At 41.1% G+C, this 22,421-nt stretch overlaps 1 protein-coding gene across 1 annotated transcript in view; it reads left to right on the forward strand.

The window, feature by feature from the left end:
• The first annotated feature begins 1,734 nt into the window (after positions 1 to 1,734).
• The window catches only part of cfap299 (cilia and flagella associated protein 299), a 54,406-nt gene continuing 33,719 nt past the window's right edge, over positions 1,735 to 22,421 (forward strand). The window contains exons 1-3 of the mRNA XM_027028634.2: positions 1,735 to 1,851; positions 4,129 to 4,259; positions 18,538 to 18,628. Of these exons, the coding sequence (XP_026884435.1) occupies positions 1,741 to 1,851; positions 4,129 to 4,259; positions 18,538 to 18,628 (333 nt within the window). The 5' untranslated portion in view covers positions 1,735 to 1,740. The remainder of the gene's footprint in view (positions 1,852 to 4,128; positions 4,260 to 18,537; positions 18,629 to 22,421) is intronic.

Genomic DNA, 22,421 nt, shown 5'->3' on the forward strand with positions numbered 1-22,421 from the left:
AGAGCACCTGGGAGGGTCAGATCAGTGAAGAAGAGGTGATCCGTCCTCAACCATTTGGCGGCTGCTTGAACACCCTGCCATATACATTGTGGGTTGATGTTTGTGAAATGACCTTGTTATTTTTGTTCACACAAAAATGGCACACACACCACAGGCTCAGACTTTTGCAGTGGCCATACAAGTAACCATAACCTAAACCCCATTGAAAACCTGGGTCCACATGGAAGGTCCAAGGTCTCTGAGGGATCTGGGAAAAAAATAAAAACCTGCGTGGAAAAACTGATCCAAGGAAATGGTAAACAAAGGATAAACCTAGTACCATATCTTATAACCATGCTCTTTTTCTAAACAAAGGAAATAAAAGTATTTCAATATGACTGTATAACTATCTCATTTTGCAGAGCATATGAAACATAATGATAAGCAAGACATTTGAAAAGTTATAAAATTCATTATGTGAAGAAATTGCAACAACAAATAATTGATTGTTGTGGATTAATAATGAATATGTTAAGGAATAATAGACTGAGTAATGCAGATATGGTTCCAGAAGAGGTTACATCTGCATGGAAATTCTGCTTTTATTCTTAAAGGAGTTTGATTATTCTGACAACCAATAAAAGCAACTGGTACCTTTACATTTACGCTTACTTTTCCATTATGTCCTTGGTGAGTAACCTCAACGGCTTAAAATACTATGAGGGCACACACGCCACTAGGGGGTAGTAGAGCACGGACTATTTAATAGAATGTGCAGTGCTAGAGACCTTAAGAGTATCGATTTATTGATTTACTAAGATTGTTGCCCAGTTATTTTAAATTGCACAACTTCTTAGGTGGTTAAAGGCAAAATGCTTAGTTTTACTTTGTATTGAATTATATTAATCCTTCAGGCAAAAGTTATTTTAAACTGAATCCAAACTGAAAGGAAAAAAATGCTAAGAAAATTAAAATCACTAAAATATGTAAATAAAGAAAAGAAGATAATGATGAAGAAAAACAAAATGATGATGAAGATGATGAATAATATTAATAATGATAATAATAATAGTTATATGATGATGATGATGAATATTAATAATAATAGTTATATGATGATGATGATGATGAATATTAATGATAATAATAGTTATATGATGATGATGATGATGATGATGAATATTAATGATAATAATAGTTATATGATGATGATGATGATGATGATGATGATGAATATTAATAATGATAATAATAGTTATATGATGATGATGAATATTAATAATGATAATAGTAATATGATGATGATGATGATTAAGAAGAAGAAGTTAATACATCTTAACTTTAGCCTCATCCTGGCTCAGATACAGCCCACGGCTCACACCAAATCCAACCTGTAGCCTAGTATGTAAATGACAAGTCTGGATTTGGAGATTAGCTAGTGTATCTTGCCATTTTGAGAGGATGTATATATTAAGCAGGTTAATCTATCTAACCGCTAGCTAAATCTATAACTGCCCCATAATCTAATCAAGCAACCAGTGATTTCTAGAACCACCTGGGCAACCTTTTTAGAGGTGGGGTGAATTTACAATCTATGACACATGCATAAAGTAATAAATGGTGTGACTGATTGTCTTCCTTCCTATATGCCATATTTCTTTTTGTCCCAGCATTTCCGTTTCCTTTTTGTTGTAAACGCCAGAAAAAAAAGCGTTACCTGTTGCTATGGAAACCATATAGCGCGTCTACTGCAAACTGAAAATGGAGGAGGACCAAGCTGCTGCGGCTTTCGATAGTAGTGTTACAGATTTTCACACGTATGAAGACTTCTTAGACTCTCAGATAACATCACTTGACCTGTATTACCTTGAGGTAATTATGTGTATAAAGTTTTGGCCTGCAGGTAGTTTTTCTTTTCGTAATAGCTAACGAAAAAGCTAGGTTGCTAGCTAACTAACCTAACGTTATAGCTATAATTTCTGTCTCTGTCCTATGGCACACACGAAACTCACTTGATAATGTAACCATCTGAGATAGTCTTAATCTAGTCAAACGGAGCGAACATTACTTTAATGTTAAAACTGATAGCAAAGTAGCAGGTTGAAAGAGGCGTAGTCAAGACGCTCGGTGGCGTAGTCAAGACGCACGGTGCTTTAAATTGGTCGTGAGCCTATTTGGACACTAGATGGCAGCACAAACGTGGTTAACGCATTTTAAATGTCGACGCATTTATTTCTGCATAATGTATATTTAAAGGAAAAATGTAAGGAAACGGTTCCCTGTGTTGAATTATTGTGATCCACCAGTAGCTTATGTAAGCTAATTGCACCACTGTAACTTTTGGTAGGTCTAAGCTGCAAGATTCTGTAATTATATCTAATTAACTTTACATTCAAACTCTAACAACATGGCATTTGTCTGCTATACATATGTTGGCTTGTTTTATAGTATTTATACTGCGAAAAGCTGCTATCGCATCAATTCGGAGACGACATCAATAAGTAGGCCTAGTTTTAGACCCGTCCCAGTAGCCTAATTTATATAGCTTTAATAGACGGAAAAATCCAAGTCAGTAGCATGATGCATCAATAACTGCTAGAATGAGTGACAACGGTCAGCACTATTTTAAAAAGGGAAATATTGTTTTTTAAAGGACCTGTTCTGCCTGGAAATGTTCGTTTTGCCCCCCACTCCCACCCCCAAACCCCCAGCTGGATTTCTAAATAACATTTCTCTATCTGACTGCTTGATTACTTGAGATTTGTTAATGTGGTGCTCAGGAGATAAGGTTTATAAATAATTCAAACATTAGGCAAAGGAATTATCTGTAATAGTGAGCTCAGTATGTGTTTTGTTAACTATGATTACCCCAAGGGGACAGTTTCGGACACATGTTATAGATCAGTTTTCACTGGAAAGAGCTGATTTGGGGTTACAGAAATGCGCATATGCAAAGTCTATATGGCGTTGCGTTTTCTCAGTTGTGAATTTTCTGCTGATATTTTTAGACAGACCGTTGGTTAAATGATGTTTTATGGAGTTAATTAGCCATTGTCAACACGTTGCAGCGCTTTAAAGGTTAGACCAGCCCTGACGGCTGTAAGCTGTAAAGCAGAGCCACATGTGGTAGCTATGTTCTGTTGCCTAGGTCTGAAATGAGTTTCAACCATGCTGAATGGTTTATTAGGTTAGCACACGATGTTAATTAGGCTGTTTATTTTATTTTATTTACTTATTTATTTACTTGTATATTTCGACGTTCCTCTGAGGGCATATATGGTGAAAGCACAGGTTTAAGATAGCTGTGTCACATGCTGCTCATTGATAGCTTGGACACAAGTTGTCCGTCCTCAGAAAGACACATTAACAGATCCGGCCGAGGAAATATGTACCATCACCAGTCTGAGGACGTAAGGGCTCCGATGAGTGCGCATCTTGTCACCACATTTCCAAAGCACCACAGACTACTTGGTGCCTCAGCACACTTAAAGGAGGCCAGTAAGTGGGTGACTCCAGCACATGGACACTCAGATCCCCCTCTTGACTGGCAGAAGCGAAAAGAAGGGCACTATCTTCTTTCTCCGTAAATACTAAGCAAGGTGTTTTGACATCAGGTTTTTGAGTTGCTTGCGAATTTTGAGTTGCTTAGCGAATCAGAAATGTTTCTAAAAACTAATCTGCAGAGAGAAGTCTTGTTTTCGCCTCAAAATGACTGGAACACTTTTCAGTTTACCAGTAAAGGCAAATGAGCAACTCCCGTCGAGCTTCACAAACCCGACCTTTCGCATTTCAAAACAAAGAGGTCTGCTGGCGTTTCCTAACAGGCAGGGGTCCACAAACCCATTGCCGCGTGGCCACATGAAAGCAGCCCCTTTGTTTGAAGACCCTCAATCATCTGGAAATGGCGCAATCCATGCTGAGTGGGCTACAGTGACATGTGGCAGAAGTCCTTGATCCAGAAAGCCACACCGTCCTCAGCAATGCTCTGCTTTAAACTCGCCGTGCCTTAAAGACTTAGCGCCACGAGTGCGCTCACGCGTTTCTGCTCAGTTTCGCGCGGTGCCCCCACAAGTTGAGCTGCAGCGGGCGGATTTTCTTAGATCTCCCGTTCATATTGTACCCCTAACATCCGTTTGACCGCTCCTGCAGGACGAGGAGTTGGCCCGCCAGCTGGTGGAGCTGGGCTACCGGGGCAGCGGCAGCGTGCTGAAGAGGGAGGAATTCGAGGCGAGGAAAGCGGCTGCCGAGGCCTTCAGACTCTCCATGAGGAACCAGCAGAGGTAAGGTCGCGCGGATAGGGACGCTCTTCGCACCTCAGCCGCGCGACCTCACCAGCGCGTGTCGGTCAATGTGTTCTCCAGTAAGCCCGCAAATCGTGTGAATTACTGACGTAGTGATAGGTTTACAGTAAATGTCGAGGACAATACGCTGTATTATGATATAACGCCAGGGCCTTTGGGTTTTAGTCGTAGCCGATCTGGAGGAGGTACTGCGGATCCAGATTGGCTCTGGTTTCCAGAGGTCAGAACATTAAATAATCTAGCACCAATTACCTATGCAGCGCTATTTGGTTGATTTTGTGTCATGTATGCTTATTATATGATTCACAGGAATTAAATAACAAACATGAAATAACAAAGTCCAAAGTGGAGAGTTTACACCAGCTGGGCTTTGTGTAGGGTTAAAGTCTTCAGGAAGACACCTGGCCAAAAATGGCACCGATCGAGTCTCTCATATGAGATTTGTGAGCTGTATGATCTGGACTAGGAAGAGAGTGAAGGAAGTGTGTTTTCCGCGTGTGTTTGTGGGAGTTTTGGGATGCTGTAAACTTGGATTTGGACTTTGGATTTTGGACGATGATTGCATACTCGGTGCGGTCAGCCATCAGGAAACATTTTTGGAGAACTATATTTGTGTTTTCTCGGGCTGGTTGTGGCCAGCTCCCCTGCCTAACCACCTGTAGACGTGTCTCTTTGGCATTCAACCCTACTAAAACATGGCCAGGCATTCTTGGTCTCTGCTGTATTAAAGAAACATGTCAAAATCAAGATATCACTTCTACTGGTGATAATAATAATAATAATAATATAATAATAATAATAATAATAATAGTGATAATGATGATGATGATGATGATGCTGATAGCAACAATACAAGTGTTATTAAAATAACATTAAAATAAAAAGTGAAGATTAAAAAATCATATATATGCCTAAGCTTGATGTTTGTAGTTGTGATGCTAGCATAGTGCTGACATGTTTTCAAATCCATTTAAGCCTATTTGAGGGGATTCATGTGAATCCATTTTCTACCAACATACCTGTTATGAGATGCCTTAAATCTCTTAATGGAGTTCTTCTTGTAGCTGTCACTGCCCTGGCTTCAGCATTGCTGGGAAAGGCATTCCATTAGCTTGTCTGCTGTTCTAATTAGGACATTGTCAAGGGTTTTTTGAATGTACCTCTAAAACCATTTGTATTAGTAAAAGAAAAAGTCAACTTATTAGCAAGGCATGAGCTGAAGAGTAAAGGAGCACTAATTGCCTTATAATTAGGAAAGTATTCATGATTGCGGTCCCACGTGATTATCATATTGCCATAAGCAACATAGTTAAGATGAGCCTAATGATTTTTTAGAGCGAGCCACCAACAGGACATTCCCGTCACCTCCGGCCTTTCCAAGAACTGCTGTTTCCAGGAGCACTGTTCCTCTTTTGCGTCGATGTGGCCTTCACCATGACTCTTCTCACCCACCCGCCCTTATTTCTCTCTTTTCAGCAAACCCCTCTGTGTTCTCCGAGACCTTCAGTGCCTGCAGGTGTATAAATAGAGCTGTTTTCAATTAGGACAAGCTTTGCCCATAGCGTGCATCTGATCAATGAATGCCCCTGCACCTGTGGTAATAAAATCCTACGGCAAGAGAGAAGATTGTGCTGTGAATGCTAATCACATGTTGCCCTTTTGTTACCCTGCTAAAGGCTAGTATATAACATTCTCCGTTTGACAGCCTGCTGCTGAGGTACCTTGCCAACAAATCGCAAAAGCGAACAAATGAAAAGATGGTCCTCTGAGAGAGACTTGTGGGAAACACAATCCTTAACCCAGTGAAGAAAAGGCACGCCTGAATGAACGACGGCTGTTTGAGGGTGAACGGAGGCTCCATGTTTAGTTATGATCGGACTGAATCAAGGACAACAGGAAGCTCCAGGTTTTCTTTTTGTGATTAAAATGGAGATCAGGGATTATTTGAATGACTGGCCCTGTCCTCGCCAGCTCTCTCTTTTACTCTCAATCTCTCTTTGTTTTTCTTTGTGTTTCTCTTATTGTCTCAATGACACTGAATAACAAATTTAAAAAATATATATTTCAATGTAGATTTGTCCTTTAACTCAGAGGCTATCCTGCTGTAGGGTTAGAATTCGAACTTTTCTGTATTTTGACCCAGATTTGTCTCTCTGAACACACAGACAAAAACAAACAGTTAAACATACTGTCTATATACTAATTCTCGTTCTGTTTAGACTAACATAGTGTCTAGACTCGAACATCAGCTGAAGGCTCTCTCTCCAAGTTTACAGTTCACAGTATATTCTCAAATCTATGGCCACTAGGCATGCACCAAAAAGTGCAAGGTCACGCAGGTCTCGAGGGCTCTGGTGCAAGTCTCACGGAGCCAAGAAGGGGCCTGGCGGTTTTGCGCAGTCCTGATATGAGGTCCTGGCAGGAGCCCCGGAACCTGCAGCCTGGCCCTCTCCCAGCTGTAAATGTCAGCAGATGTCCTGACCTCGCGTGCCCGTGCCGGGCCCTGGGGGCCACATTTGCTCCCCCCACCACTGCCGCCCACCGATCCTCCCGCAAGTTAGCTACCACAGCATGCTCTTTGTCCATTGTTTTGCTCCTTCCAAAAAAAGGCTTTCCCAAATTCTAGCCTCTTTAACTCGGTGGCTATCCTGCTGTAGCCAAGTAAAACCCTGCTGCGAACACAAACTGTACATATGCACCCAAGTGTTAATCCTTCACTCGCATAGGCTGAAATTGGACCCTGTGCCCTGGTTTACAGGGCACAGTCAAGTAAGCTTGCGTGAATAATCATTTGGTGGTTTTGCTGCAAGGGACCTGGCATCTCAAGCAACAACCGGATGAAATGTTTGGCCTAAGTCTCCATATTTCATATCTGGTAGATTTATAATGCAAATTATAAATATGCTACAAAATATTAAACCATTTTCCATCAGGATACAGTCATATTGATCAACCTTAGCAAAAATGTAGTTGTGTGTTGCATAATTATTATGGTACTCCCACTTTTTAGCACTGAGGTTTACCATTGAAGTGTCCTACATTGAAATCAACTGAACCAACATCCATATTAATATGAGTTAAAAGCCAGCTCTCTTTCGTTCAACTCGCTTGCACTGAGGAGTGTTGAAAATTTGGCAAACTCTCCTACATCGGCTTTCGTGATAGAGGTTCGCAGTTCAGTGGTCCAGTCTGGAACGAATGTTCTTATGAAGCGTGTGCCTGCACACGCCTTGAATGCATTTGCTGGACCTGAACATGCCACAAACTGTTCTGAGTGAAACTTGGCTTTGCAGAAATACACTGGCGTGCTGAAAGCTAGGTTTTTTGCAATAGGACAGTTGTCACGAAACCAGCACGGAGAATTGCTCTGGGTATGATGGAGACCATGGGGGAGCTTGTCAGCTAAAGCTGATCTGTATTATGGTTTGGTAAAGGAAATAAAAACCACTGGGCATAGTTGCGAGTTTCACACAGGACTTACTGTAAAAGTGTGTTCGGGTTGGATGGATTTTTAATATTGTTGGCGAACTTAAACATGACAAAAAAACAGCAAGCTTTGCCATCTATGGTGGGTACATGCTTACACATAGGCTACCAATTGTTTTCCTGGTGAAGCCCTAGTTTTAAAAATCGCCATTTGATATATCTTAAACTGTATAGAAAGTGAGTTGAATTATACCATATGAATTTGGACATGCAGGTATTTTTTTGGACCTAGAGCGATGTCACTTCCTGAAAACACTGATACATTAAAATTCAATCTGCTTCAAAAAGAAAGACTGCTGCCTTAATTTGAAAGCCCTAATTCAAAGGGCCCTTGAATTACTACAAATCTGATTGCCAGATGACAAGACTTTGGTTTGGTTTGTCTTGCAATCATCTAGGCCAGTGTTCTTGTGATCATTTTGAACACCACATGTAACTAAATGATGGACTCACTAGAGCTTGACCACACAGTTCTCTACTTCTGTAACCGATTAATTCTCATCGAACGTATATCAATGTTGAAACTGAGTGATTTGTCTGCCACACTGGCAGTACACTCTGAACACATTCAACAATAAAATGGGTGGAATTTTCTTCTTGTTCAATAATGAAACCATCTGTTGGCTTGTTGTTCTACTTTTAAGCTGTTTCCTCCCTTTGTACCAGTGGTCATGTAAGCCGCCTTTTTGGTCGAGGTGTTCTGTTTCATGGACATGCTGCTACACCTAACCCTCATCCAGCCATGCCCTCACACCACCACTACCACCTACCCGCAGCTAAGTCTCTGGGCTCCTTTGTAAACTCTTTTTTATCACAAGCTGTTACAGTAGTTGGCGACCATGCGGAAGTAGGCCTATATTCGGCCGCCTCCCCTATGCACTTTACATTGGACTCCGAGGCCTGTGCTGTTTGATGACTCATGACTCAGCCTACGATATCCCAGTGCAGAGGTGGAAGTGTTTTTCGCATTATGTAACCACTCTCCGTAAAGATACTTGACAGGACTGTAATCATCCACTTTGTAGTTTGGCCCCTTCACAAATGGTGGATGTATATAATGCATTTTACAGCGACCTGCCGGTATTGTGTTAAATATGAGGATTGTCTTTGGTGTAACACTTCTGTGTGCACCACTGCCTGACATAGAACCACCTTTTAGTGAACATAGGTGGGGAAGCTTACCAGGACGTTTAGAGATGAAGGAAGAACCATGAATGGTGCTAATTAGCCAGGTTATTTTATTTTCTATTACATAATCTGAAAAAATGGTACAATTGTGAGTAATGGCCTAGTTTATGAGTGTACGATCAAAAAACTAATATAAGCAAAAGATAATTTTGAATATAATTTTAAATTCTGCAAATAGACAAATAGGAATTCAGAGTGAATGTTGCTGTATTGTAAGAATACAAATTATTAAATAAAAAATGCAAGACCAAATCTAAGAAAGGTGAGAATATCATCTCCTTGGGAGCTGCAGTGTGCCAATGATCAGAATCGCTGTTCAATCTAGGATTCATACTTTTAAACTAAGCAGTGGTTAATGGCCACCAAGCTACAGTATGAATAGAAGCTCTTACAAGTTGATGAATCTAAAATCACAAAGCCAACATGTGCAGAACAGATTAGTCTTAAGGCCCATGGCTGTGTCTAACGAAGGAGTACATCTTAAGATTTTGAGTAAAAGCTGCACTTGTATTCAGTCAGAAGTAGGGAATATTCATGAATAGGATGCCTGATCTGAAACCATGATCGAACTACCAAGGTGACCTTATGTGATAGCCGTCTGTTGGTTGCCGTTCTCATTGGCTGCTATTCTTACATCAAATCTCTGCCTCACGTCTCATTTGATGTTCAATTCATAACCTATGATAATTATTGATTTGGATTTAAAAACCCAATAATCGACACAGGTGCCAAAACACAGTAGCCCCTGCAATCACCTTTACAAAGGCTCGTAGTAAAAACTATGAAAACCTTGGAGAAAAGCTACTTTTCAAAATCTTTAAAAAATGCAAATTGATGTTACAGAAAAAAAGATCAAGTTTCCCCTTAATCCTATTAAATGTATAATTTGTAGAGCCTTTAAAAATGATAGCTGTGTGTATTGTTTAGGGTTCCATCTAATACATACATGAAGGGCCAGTAATGAGGGGCCCAGGTACAACATGCAGTACAACATGTGTAATTGATACATTTGGCTCAATTTAATCAAAGGTGACAGAGGACTTTTAAAAAAGGAGTTAAGTAAATTGTCATGCTGTGTGGAATTTCCCTTGACGTTCGACAGCCCAAAATAATATTTTCCATAAGATTCCTTTCCCCCAAGTACCCTCAGGAAAAATATCCCAAGTACTGTAAATGCTGATTTTTTAGAAATCACCATATTATTTGAACGTTGCCATCTGCTGGGCCATTGAGAGCTCAGAAATGTTGATTTTTTAAAAAAATTATTATATTCTGAAAGAAACCTAATAGACAACTGATCTGATTTTTAACACATCTGTTGTATATCGAGATACCACAGTTGTTGTTCTTTTTCAGGCATCCCTTTATTGGGGATAATTTAGCCAATTGCTGAGTAATTTGTTTGCAAAACATGGACAAAGCCAAAAATTAGTGATGGATGACATTTTAATGACATTTCATCAATAATGGTCGAAATTATTTGCCGTAGCGAATTTTGGGGTGGAAGATGAGACAGCAGCCGTCTAATGATAATTAGAACTTGGTACGTATCAAATTTGTTTGGCACAGGTGATAGAATAGCAGAAAATTAGGGCTCAGGGCAATGTGCTGTATTAAATTTAATTTATTATATTCCAGGCGTTAAACACTGCCTCTCCTCTCAGCTGTACAAACAGATAGTAAAACTGAGCCTCAGAGCAGTGAAAAGATAAATCATTATTGAACGTGTCAGTCAGTGCAGAGCTGGCGAGCGCAACAGGAAACACTTTTTGTCCACCAGTTGATAAAAAGTTGTTTATTTTACTGGGTGGCCTCAGTCACAGAGGTCTTCAGCCGTGCTATAACGTGACTAGCTTATTGGTTCTACTTCTTTTTTTTCATAGTAAGTAGATAGTAAGTTGAACGTGAGAAAAGTAGCAAGACAAAACGAGGTTATATTTTGGTCATATATTGATATGTCACCAAGAATTTGCTATTAGCAGATAACATTTTCATGCCAGAAGGCCTTAAAAGTGAAGCATCATGCAAAACCTGTTTTGAGTAAAATGTCCACATGTAGAAAGGTTGTATAAGATCCAGCCGAACATCTGCTTGAGGTGGGAGGATTTATGGGGAACTTTGGCCTCCTCATGGTCGTGGTCATCTGTCCAAACCAAGCAGCTCCTTCTGAACCCTGTTTATCCTGGACTTTCATGCAAGAGTGAAGGAGTGTGCACGAGAGAGCAGAGAGCAAGATGACCAGGAATAAACTGACCCTCATCATGCATCAGCTGATGCAACCTGTCCAAGAAAAAACGAGGACATTTGTGACTATAAACTGTGTTGTTTTGAGATGCTAATCTATTTTTTTCAGCCTTTTCAGGTTTGAGAAAAGAGAGGAGCGAGTTGTATTCAAACTTGGCAGTACTCACCGCCACCCCACGTAGAGAGTTTTCAGCGAGAAGAAAAACATCTTATTCTTCACACTTCGGACTATTAATGATTAACATTTTGCCAAATGTTTGCACATCTCCACTCTCACCAGCTCCTCACCTTTAGTGGACTGTTGCTTGCTGTTTCAACAAACGGAGGGATCCAACAGCGGATAAGTGTTTTTCACTTTATACATGTATTCAACTGCCACTGAGCATCCGAACGGAGCACAAGAGATGCCAAACCATTTGCTAAATAAACTGTTTGAAAGATTACTGTGGGAGGAAGATGGTCCCATGAATCTGTCCTGGGTCCTATCTCCCTGAACATCCCTCACAGTAACATGCTGTTTATACGGCTGTAAACACGCCCAGAGATCGTTCACGCACCCTCAGGCTGCAGTGACAGGCTGTTTACCCCCAGCAGAGACTGCGAGGTGCACGGTGGAGGGTCCATATCAGGACTGGGCTGCTTCTTTTCCAGATACATTTTGAGGTCACTAGACTCTCTTGACTGTCACACTAACCTTTCAGTATACGTTGGTTGTACTGACAGACAGTGAAAACCCCAAATGTGAATTCCAGTGTGAACTCCAGAAAAAAAACAACTGTAATTCTGTCTTTACCCTCAAAGTGACCTTATGATTTCCTGTTTGACACTGCAGAGGGGGGTGGGGGTGGGGGGTTGTACTAAGAGCCATAGATTCCATCTTCTTTTGAATATGAACTACAGTAACTCCAGTGGCTCAGTTTCAGGTCTCTCACCTGAATCTGCCTACAAAGTACAAAATAAGTTGTGCCTGGCTGCTCACTTTTCACTGCTATACACAAGAGTGTATTTTTTATCCAGCTGTGGTATACCAGATTATAATTGTGACTCTCAGGTCACAATAACAACAGATAAGATAAATTATAAACACCTTCACAAATGGCTCTACTGTTACACTTGATCATTAGCCACAGCGACCACTGTGTTATAGCTGAGGCCTGGTTAATCCTCTCAAATGAGCCTTAATGAAGAGACTTGTCAAATTCCAAAGGGAAGCGTAAAGACAGCCTGTTTCTGTGCTGCTACTTTACATTCTCAGAGCGTGACTTCCCGTGTTTCTCTTGCTACTGCTTGGGGGTAACCCCATTTGTGCGCCTCCTTGCCACCTGTGTTTACACTGGGGCCTCGGCCTCCGCGACCCAGCAGCAGTTCCTAACACGCCGAAGATGAAGTGTGCTCCCAGTCTTCAAATATGCACTGCCCCTGCACTTTCACCACCATGAGATTCCATTCTGGGCACTGGCCAGGGACTGGTATAAATTACATCCCCTCCTCACGTTCCAGTTTATGTGAACATAGAAAAGGGCAAAAAAAGAAAGGAAAAAAGCAAGAGAACAATCCCTTGCTCCATAGCTACAATGCAAGCGTACAGAGTAGGGAAAGATGCTTTTTTTTAAATTACTTTAAGCACCGGCACTATTAGCAGACCAAAGACCTTTGATCGGCCTAATAATAATTCAGGAAGGTAGAGGGACTAGCTCCATTCCTGGAAATGGAAAAGGAAAATCTTTCCTTTGTCTCAATGACACTTTCTCCTCAAGATTTCAAGGCAACTTTTATCTTGTGGGTCTAGGCTGCTTTCTGATGCATGTCATAAGAAATCACAGGTTCATTTTCCGTGCTCACAATTTCTCTCTAAAACTACGGCGGTATTACTACTGCCTTGAGAGTAGTACGAACGCACACTTTGTTGATGAGGAAAGAAGGTGAGAGGGAAAGAGTGTTATCGCCGCTGCCATGGCCTTCGGGGTGCTGTGGGCCGAGGACATTTTTGTGAGACACATGCAGACAGTTTAAACTCTGGCTTGTTATCATGAGCCCTTTGCTTTAAGGAAAACTGCTCATTTCAGCACCGTTACCACTGCACCAGTCACTTTGGTGGAGGTGACCTCATGCATGGCTTGCTTGTTTTTCCCAGTTAGTTGCCGCTACCAGGGAAATGAGATCTGCCACTGAGCTTAAGCACGGAGTAATTACAAACAGTTGTCAATGTCTTGTGAACTCGATACATTGTTTTCAACTAAACTTGTCCATTTTTGATGTTGTGTCGAAGTTTTGGACTGTTTGATATGTTTTGATTCAGGTTGAGCATGCTCACTAACTTTAGACCATGTTCCTCCAATATGAGAACCCAAGACAGACATGCCTGTGTATCCCTTATTGACAACACTGGAGCATTTTCAGCGCTCTGCACTTTACCTGAATCAAGCTGTAGGGAAGATGATGTGAATCACTGGGTGGTTCTCAATACCCAGAGCATGAACACTGGACATATGTTCATGGAATGAACAGTCTTAAGAGGTTACCTTGCAAGAACAAACTCGCAAGAACACAAGAACCGAGGACATCTATCCATGTATTGCGCAGCACAATGGGCTCAGCTGATTTCCCCACGGAATATCCAAAGGAGTATCGGAAATTAAATAAACGAGTTCTCTGATAGTTAAGTTGCTAATAGGGCTAGCCTTTTCATTGTACCGGTGGGAACTTTCAATGTTCACAAGACAAGAGAAAAAAAACCTAAGACAAATGTATGTAACAGCAAACCATAAGCTGTAGTGCCAGGTTTTTTCTATTCGTTCTTGTCAGCAAGTCACAAACCGCACCCTCTGTTGTCGGAGTGTAGCAAGAACGCATCCGGGCACGTCAGCTGTTCTTGGTAATACAGCTTGGTCAGTGGAAGATGACGCCAGGCAAGAACACAAGGATGCAAGAACATTTATTGTATGTACCTACTACCCACTTTGCAGCTCTACCTTGTGCCTACATTCACTGGCAACGTAACTCAATTTCTCAATCTCATTAGTGTATTTTATTTACAATTACAGACTGTAATTGCCATCTTTTGCCTTGTGCAGTTGGTCAGTCACACTCTTCTGATCACAGGACCACTTCTGACTGGATATAGTAAGGGTGGTGGACTACTCTAAGACATGGTAGTCTCTAGACATGGTAGTCTCATTGAGATTACCATGGAAGAGGGTGTTGTGCTGCTGTGAGTGTTTCAGGTACAGTGATGTTGCTGGAGATTTGGCACATGTCCCTGCTGGATTGAGAATAGCCTGTGACCCAAAATACCCAGCCAACAGTGGTCCTGTGCTCTGAAACAGACCACTGAAAAAGACCTGGATGATGTAACACAAGATGTGCATGACAATAGGTGGGCTACAGTATGTAACTGTCTGTCTAGAAGGTGTTTCTAATAAACAAATGCGTCTAATGAAGTGGGTGTTGAGCATGTGTAAAAATGAAAATGTTGCAATTTTCTATCCAGAATGTTCAGGCTACATGTCTTATGATAACTGTCCTGTAAAGCTACCTTATACAATACTACTATATCCTAAGACATCTCAGTCTTGTGTGTGAAGACAAGGGAGTTTCCGCAAAACAGTTTTGGAACTCAAACCATCTGGAATAGCGACCGTTTGAGCTAAGCACTTTTGACAGGACCAATATATTTCATGACAGGGGTTGGACACTGATATTAAAGTGTAACGTGCACTGTTGGAGCTGGTTTACAGCAGGGAACCCTTCACTTTACGAGAATGGAAAGCGTTGGTTCGTTCATAGAATTACAGGGACGTTTGTGGTGTGAGACACAAACCCTCTTAAGACTTCTCTGTTGTCGTTTCTTGACATTTTTTTCCATCGTGCTAATAATGTCATTATGTGCTTTTTTTTTTTACTTTTTTTTTTTTTTACTTTCCTTTGTTATTGTGACAGTTACACTGGAGGGTTGTATATCAAATGTAAAGGCCATCTGAAATCCATTTTGAGAAAAAGCTCTTTTTATTATCCTTCACTGAGATTAATTACTTCAGTGGGCTCTTGGCTAGCCCAAATAACTCCCTTCTTTTGTGGTCCTGAATTGACGATTAACCAGTGTTTGTATGCTTAGAAACACAGAATTCATGGGCAAAGCTTAAATAGCTATCATAAGTTAATGTATTTCTTAATATAATCTAAATTACTTTTGGAATGAGGACGAATACCCAGGGTACACGTGCGCGCACGCACATACACACACACACACACACACACACACACACACACACACTTTGTAACTTAACTTAACTTCACTCTTTGATTTGACACTGTGTGGCATGCCTTATGTCTAAAACGCCCTTAAATTGGATGTAAATATCCAGGCGCTCTATGCGCAATCAACACCATATTTCAAGGCTACTTAGGCTTGTCTTCTAAGCACCATCTATCATAGGCCTATAAAAGCAGGGGCTGAGTAAGTTGCTCTGAGACCTGCTTCACTAAGCAGCCCAATCCGCCGGAAACCATTTCCCCAAACCTTTGTTCTTCCATACACTACATAAAAAGACACGTTTGGCTGTTATTATTCAGCGCTCTCCTGCACTTTGCTGTTTTCTTATGAAAGCCTCAGATCCGCTCTGACAGAGCCGCATCGGATCGCGGTGAGGCGTAATCAAACGCAGGAACGCGCGCGGCTATCTCCGTCTCCATCTCCGCCGCACGTAGCTAAACCGACGCTGCCCGAAACGAACTAGCGCTAGCAGTGTGCCGGATACGAGGAATGGTGCGGTTAATTTTGTTGGACGTAACTTATGTTTTTGTAGAAGCCCCCCCCATGCATTTGTGGCATCTGGCAAGCGAATAAATGTGTACTTTCCAATTTGCTATGTAAAATTGTAATTAAAGCACATCTGTTTGACACTCGTTCTGAAATACAAACACAGCACAGATGTCCGATTTGATTGTTTCCTTATAAGTAAGATATCGACAGAACCCAGAAGTTGTACAGCGAGTTCAAATTTAGGAAAATAGATTACTGAATAATTGTCCTTTTTAATGGTGGTAAACAATAGCTTTTCCCAATTGAAGCATACATTGCAATTAAGATTACATATCAGAGAGGACTGATTTGTTTAGAAAAGCTATTGCTTTTCATGGATTGCTTGGTCGAAAACTGATGACTGGATGTAAAAACACCCACGAAACAACCATATGTACCATATAATCATCATTCAAACTCATACTCGAGAAGTATCCATCCAAATGTTTGTTGGATTGCTTTTGACATTCTATTTTTCAGATCTTCTGTAAACAGTTTGAATCAACTGGAAAATTCTTGGACTGTTTCAAAGACCATGTTGAGGACATTAGCCTACGGTGAACAATGAACCACTTGGGTTCGGGTTCCGCCCAGAGGTGTGCTAATTTTGGCCTCATTATTCCTCATTACTTGTTACATAATGAGAGCCAACCCAGCTGCTCACATGTAGCTGGCTGTCACCAGCTTTCCACTTCTGTCTGCATAAATGCTAAAGGAGATAAATGATTGAGTGCCTGTACATTGCATGACGATTTAAGTAGTGATAGAGTCAACAGCCATCACTGTTTACTTAGCCACCATGACATGTTAGCTTATTCACAATGAGTAACATCAATATTCACAATGAATAATGTCAGTTTTCACAATATTGACACAAAGCTTACAACACTTTTGGTAATTCACTTGTGACATCTTAGTCAGGCTCATATGAAATATATACTGATATATGCCACACTTTTTAAGGCAAGGTCATCTTAATATGATTGCAAAACAGAAGGACAGCATAGCTAGTCTTCATATTGTCCTGTGCCATTTGCACAGGAAGGCTACACATTTGCTTCTTGCTAACATTACAGCAATTGGCATGTAAATGTACATTTATGAATTACAAGCAGCCAAGTCATTTTAGCCAAATAAATGGCAAGTGTGTGTTCCATTTACTTAGACCTTTTCCCCTCATGTTCTTTTCATCATCCAGAATAAACAGAAGAGGGCCCCAAGCGCATCGTGGTCTGCTAAATCCTTTCTAAGTGGTAAGCCCTGTTTGTAAAAGCCCCCCTACCTGTCCCTCTGTAACTTGAGCTGAGCAGCAGAGGATGTCAGTTACCCCCATGGGGAGGAGGGGTTTGGGCAATTCATTAGGAATATTTAGCCTTTTGGCCAGGGCACTTGACTATTGTGTTCATGGGCATTTGCATAATGGGCGGTAAAGTAAATGGTCAACTGACCGTATGCAAAGTCACAGCTCTACAGAATAGCTCGTAAGAGTGCAGCTGAGAGTTTGAATGATAAAATACATCATTCAAAGTGCTCTGGTCATATTTCAGCATCTCCTGACGTCGACTCGGTGATTGTCGTCCCCCATATTCTTGGAAAAAGGATCTGAATGCGATGTAGGCTGTTAAGAGGTTGGACAGGTCACGCTGTGCCCAGCTACCCTCTTCACCTTCCCGTGCACCTCACAGAGCAGTGTGTAAACCCAAGTTCGCAAATACCTGTTTGCTGGCAAGCAGACAGTTCCGCAAGTATGCTGCAGACGTTATGAAAGTTGAGCAAGGCGAACACTGGGTGAATGACAGGGCGCTACTGCTGGTGGTGTCCTGTGAAAGAGGCGAGATGAGCACCAGTGTTTTGTCAGGTGCCGTGGCTTCTGGAGCATGCCAGAGCTTTGCTTGCGTGGCGCTGAGCCAAAACACGTCGAAAGATCGAGCTAAATAATGGGTGAGAGGAGACAAGCCATCCGATAGCATTTCCCCCTGTGACTAATTATCTGTAAATTCCCATTTATTGTTTCTTTTAACTGAAATTGTTTGCTGAGACAGTTCACATTTTTTAACATTTATAAATCAGTTCTTGTTTTTGTATACAGTTCGGCTTAGACCGGCTGCGTTTTGAGTGTTCCATGCTAAGGCACTTGTGAGCCTGACATATTTTTCACATTCCCAGAAGTCACCGTTCTGCAGTTTCGTCATATAAATGACTTTTTAAACCACATTTTTAACTTTCAAGTTGCCACAAGATCCTTTTGTAAATGCAGTATGTAACTAATAATATTTAAATTCATTAAAGTGAATTTTACCTCCTTATTGCAGCTATTCATTCACGTCTTTTGAAGTAAAATGTGGAACTAGTGTGACTATAGAAAATAAATGTGGAACATGTCTTCTGGGTTGGAGTAATTACTGTTATAATAAATTAATATCAAAAACAGTGAGCATCAGTGTGAGCATCTTTAAAAAAAACTTTAACAGAGAACATTTTAGGCTTTAAAGTCTTCTTAAGGAACATTTCAAACCTTTTCATTGTTGACTTTTCCAGGACCCTGGCAAGTGCAGGAAAAGAACTCAAAGATAACTTCCTGAGAGCCCTGGCTGAGCGTGAGGAGGCCAACCGCAGCGGGAAAATGACTGTGAGTACGTTATTACAGCACTCCGTGTGCTACGTAACGGGATTCCCCCCCGAAATATTTGGTAATTTTCATTAGGACAGGAACAAAATCTGCACTGTGTCAGGCTGGGGAGCCTTGAGACCCCCCCCCCCACCCCTCAACCCACACCCATGTGCCAACACACATACAAACGCACATACACACACACACACACACACACACACACACACACACACACGCGTGCACACATGCACACACGCACACACACACGTGCACACGCACACACACACACACACACACACACACACACACACACACACACATGTAAGAAGCAAATCATTCCTAAGTTCATATTTCCTCCTCTATCACACTAGAGCTGATGTCAGTTAAGTTTATGAGCTCTGTGACAAATGCTTGCAGCAGGAATCAGGTAAAAGACTGATCGTATAAAATTCTGAGGTGTAAAATGGGTACACAAGATCCAAGACAGAAGTGAATATCTAAATAGTAACTAGTAGCTCACCCCTGAATGTATAGCCACTATTTGATTTTAGATTAATGGTTCAAATGATTACTATTTCAATTCCATGCTTTTGTTACATGGTATATAATAATATAGTATTTTGTATTGTTTGATTATAATACTTTAAACAGACCAGGCAAAAAAAGCAATGAATTTTTAGAGCAATGAATTACCTTTAGAGCAATGAATTACCTTTGTTACCTTTGTTTCTTAAAAACGTTTGACACACTGCCATTTGTCGGCTTCTCCTCTGTCTTCTGAAAGAACATTGTTTGTCCTGAACCTAGGGCAGAAGGGTCTCATACGGGGGTTCAACCCCTTACACAGGACTAAGTGTTTATTAGCCTGACTGCTTACACTAAATGTCACATGGGTCAAATGGTAACAGCCTTACATGGTTTTAATAAAGCAATACCACTGCAACATGAGGACAAATAAATACAGGGTTAATGGAACGTAAACCAAAACAGCACTGTGACTGAGCGGAGATATACATATCCTCGCAATTTGTCAAGAGAGACTACAAAACATGTTTTTTTTTACATGACCCCCTACCTGCCTCAGCAGTAGCTGTGATTATAAGATCACAAGATGTACGCCAGCAAGTATAGGCACATTCCACAGATTCTCCCCCCAAAATGTTGACTCTGTAAGCAATTTAATGTTATAAGCCAGTGTTCCTGGGATAAAAGACTGACTTACAGCATGTCAATTTTACAAATATTCAGAGAAACCACTGTAACGGAGTCCAAAAAAGGTGTGAATCAAGCTCTGTCTAGTTCACCCCTTCCTGTGTTTATAAATGAGGAACAGGAAAACATCAGTGTAAAACAGCGTTATGTATCAACAATATTATACTGACAGGATCTTCCAGTTCCCCCCTTTTTTCCAAAAGTGCTTCCTCTGATGACAAATTGCATTCAAAATGTTTGTTTTCTTTCTCCCTTTCCCCCTTTTTAAAATCAAGCACATATTTTGTGTTTAAAATGAAACACACAAAAGCATTTAATACCACTCCCTTAGAAGCTGTTTGAATAGCAGACAATTTTAACACAGGCTTGACCCCATTGGGATGTTTGTGGTATTCAGCTATATGGCAGGAAACATATAAGAGTTAGGGATACACTGATATACATTCATTTAATTTTTTATTAAAAAAACCCCAAATATGTATATTTAAAAACTGCATATCTGTATATATCTGTTTTTTCAAGAGTTGCATCAGGTATGCTTGGATCAATGCAGAGAAAGCTATTTAACTTTTGCAATACACAAAAGTGTTGCTGGGGTACCTCTGTGGAGTCCTGGGTCATAATAAAAGCAGGCTCATTAATGTGGCGTGTGTAATATTGAAACCATTCAGGTGGGGACGGTGGTGGTGGCACGAAGCTTGGATCAGCTCCGTCAGGCTTTAAAAAACCAGATCAGCCCTTCAGACCAAACCAGACCTGTCGATGCGCCACAGTGTTACTCCCACCTGGACTCTAGACATGATCGGTGTGCTGGGACTCCTTTAGACTGTATAAAGAATAGCGAATGCTCTCAGTTACAGAATCACATTACAAAATGTGGGACTGAAGCTTGAAGCTCAATATTTAGACCACTCACTAGAGTAAGCTGCATTGTGGCCCAGCTGAGCTCTTGACATTGGCCAATCAAACATGCTATATAGTGGGTCTTGCTACTTTCTAACACAACTTTTATTTATATATATATATATATATATATATATATATATATATATATATATGTAAATAAAGGTTAGGAGTGTGCTTTCCTTTTATGCCTCCTCTCAGTCAGACGCTAGCCCTGGACCTGACACATGAGTCCCGAACCATGCCCGTCAGTGTGCAAGAATCAAGCAAAGTAAACTACATGCTAATAACACGCTGACAGCTTTAAAAATAGCAATAAAACCATTTTATGTCTAGCCTCAGGGCAAAACCGGGAACCTTGATTCCAGTCCTGCAGTCACAGAGGCGACTGAATCACCACCATGGGCGAACGTCTTTTTTTTTGCCCCGCATGGCGGCGCCCAGCACGCTGGAGGTGACGACTCCCCCGTCGCGCACGTTATCTGCCCCATCAGCTCCGCTCATGGAGCCTTGAGCTGCGTTGTGCCTCCTCCCTCCCCTTCTCCTGCACCCACCAGTCGCATTGCGAAAGTTTGCACCGCTGCCAAAAGTCACACACAAACAAAAGGTGCACCTGGGCAGATTTGGCATTGTTTACTCTGGGTAAGAAGTTAAGTTTATCAAATCCAGGTCACACCTGTGGAAGGTGCCTCAGGGGCTCCTTTGTTGCACGGTACACATTTGACACAGAAGGCGTGCTAACCTCTGGCCTCCCTCCTCAGCCCGCCCTCCTGCTTGTTTTTTTCCCTCTTTAGCAATAGATACTATGATGTCAGCGTTCGTACTCCCCCTTTCAGTGTTGCCATGCGGTTTGGCCCATCCGGTGATCTCACACCTCTGTGAGGATAAAATGGAAGCCTATGGGACAAGCTTGCGCATGTGGGAAAGCCTGCACCAGTATCAGAATGTGCCCTGGTTTTAAGCCCCAGAGCTCCTACTTAAGATTTTTACATTAAATGAACGCCTTTGATTGTGTTACAGTGTGTTACAGTTAAATCGGGGTTCACGATCTAGTACTATGATGCTGCCTATGGTGTGATTTTTGGGCTGCATGCCTTGTGTACAATGCTACCAAATGTGTTTGCAATTTTAAATTTTTTTATTTTTATAAGAGATTTAAAATTGATATGTAATTATACAGTAGACCTATTAGGTAGGAAATAACAGACACTTTAATTGCTCCTGCCTGAGTCCAAGATGTTGTTTTACAGCACTACTAATCATAAACCAGGCCACGTGGAACCTGGGGTGCCTTTTGTTCTTGCTGAGTTAAAATCTAGGCAACATAAAAGCTGATAATATCTTATCCTCAAATATAAGTCCATTTAAACTTAGCAATAAACTTGTAATAATTTATACACATTGTTCCCTTAAAGTAAACATTGCAGTACCTATAAGAATTGATTTCTTTCCCATTTTAAATAGTATTTTAATTTGAAGTGAGATAAAAAAAACAAACAAAAAAACTTTGCAGTCTTTGCAAAAGAACTTTTAACAAGTGAAGACTTTCTTCTGCATTAGTACTGAAGGCTGCTACACGTGATACAGGCCTTGTTTATCAGCACAAGAGTAAACAGAAGTGAGATGGAAAAGAAGTTTAACACGCACGACAGTTTTATTTTGTCATTACTGCCAGCGGTTTTGATAGGAAACTTTT

The sequence above is a fragment of the Electrophorus electricus genome, chromosome 9, assembly GCF_013358815.1.
Source record: "Electrophorus electricus isolate fEleEle1 chromosome 9, fEleEle1.pri, whole genome shotgun sequence".
In the NCBI taxonomy this organism is placed as follows: domain Eukaryota; kingdom Metazoa; phylum Chordata; class Actinopteri; order Gymnotiformes; family Gymnotidae; genus Electrophorus; species Electrophorus electricus.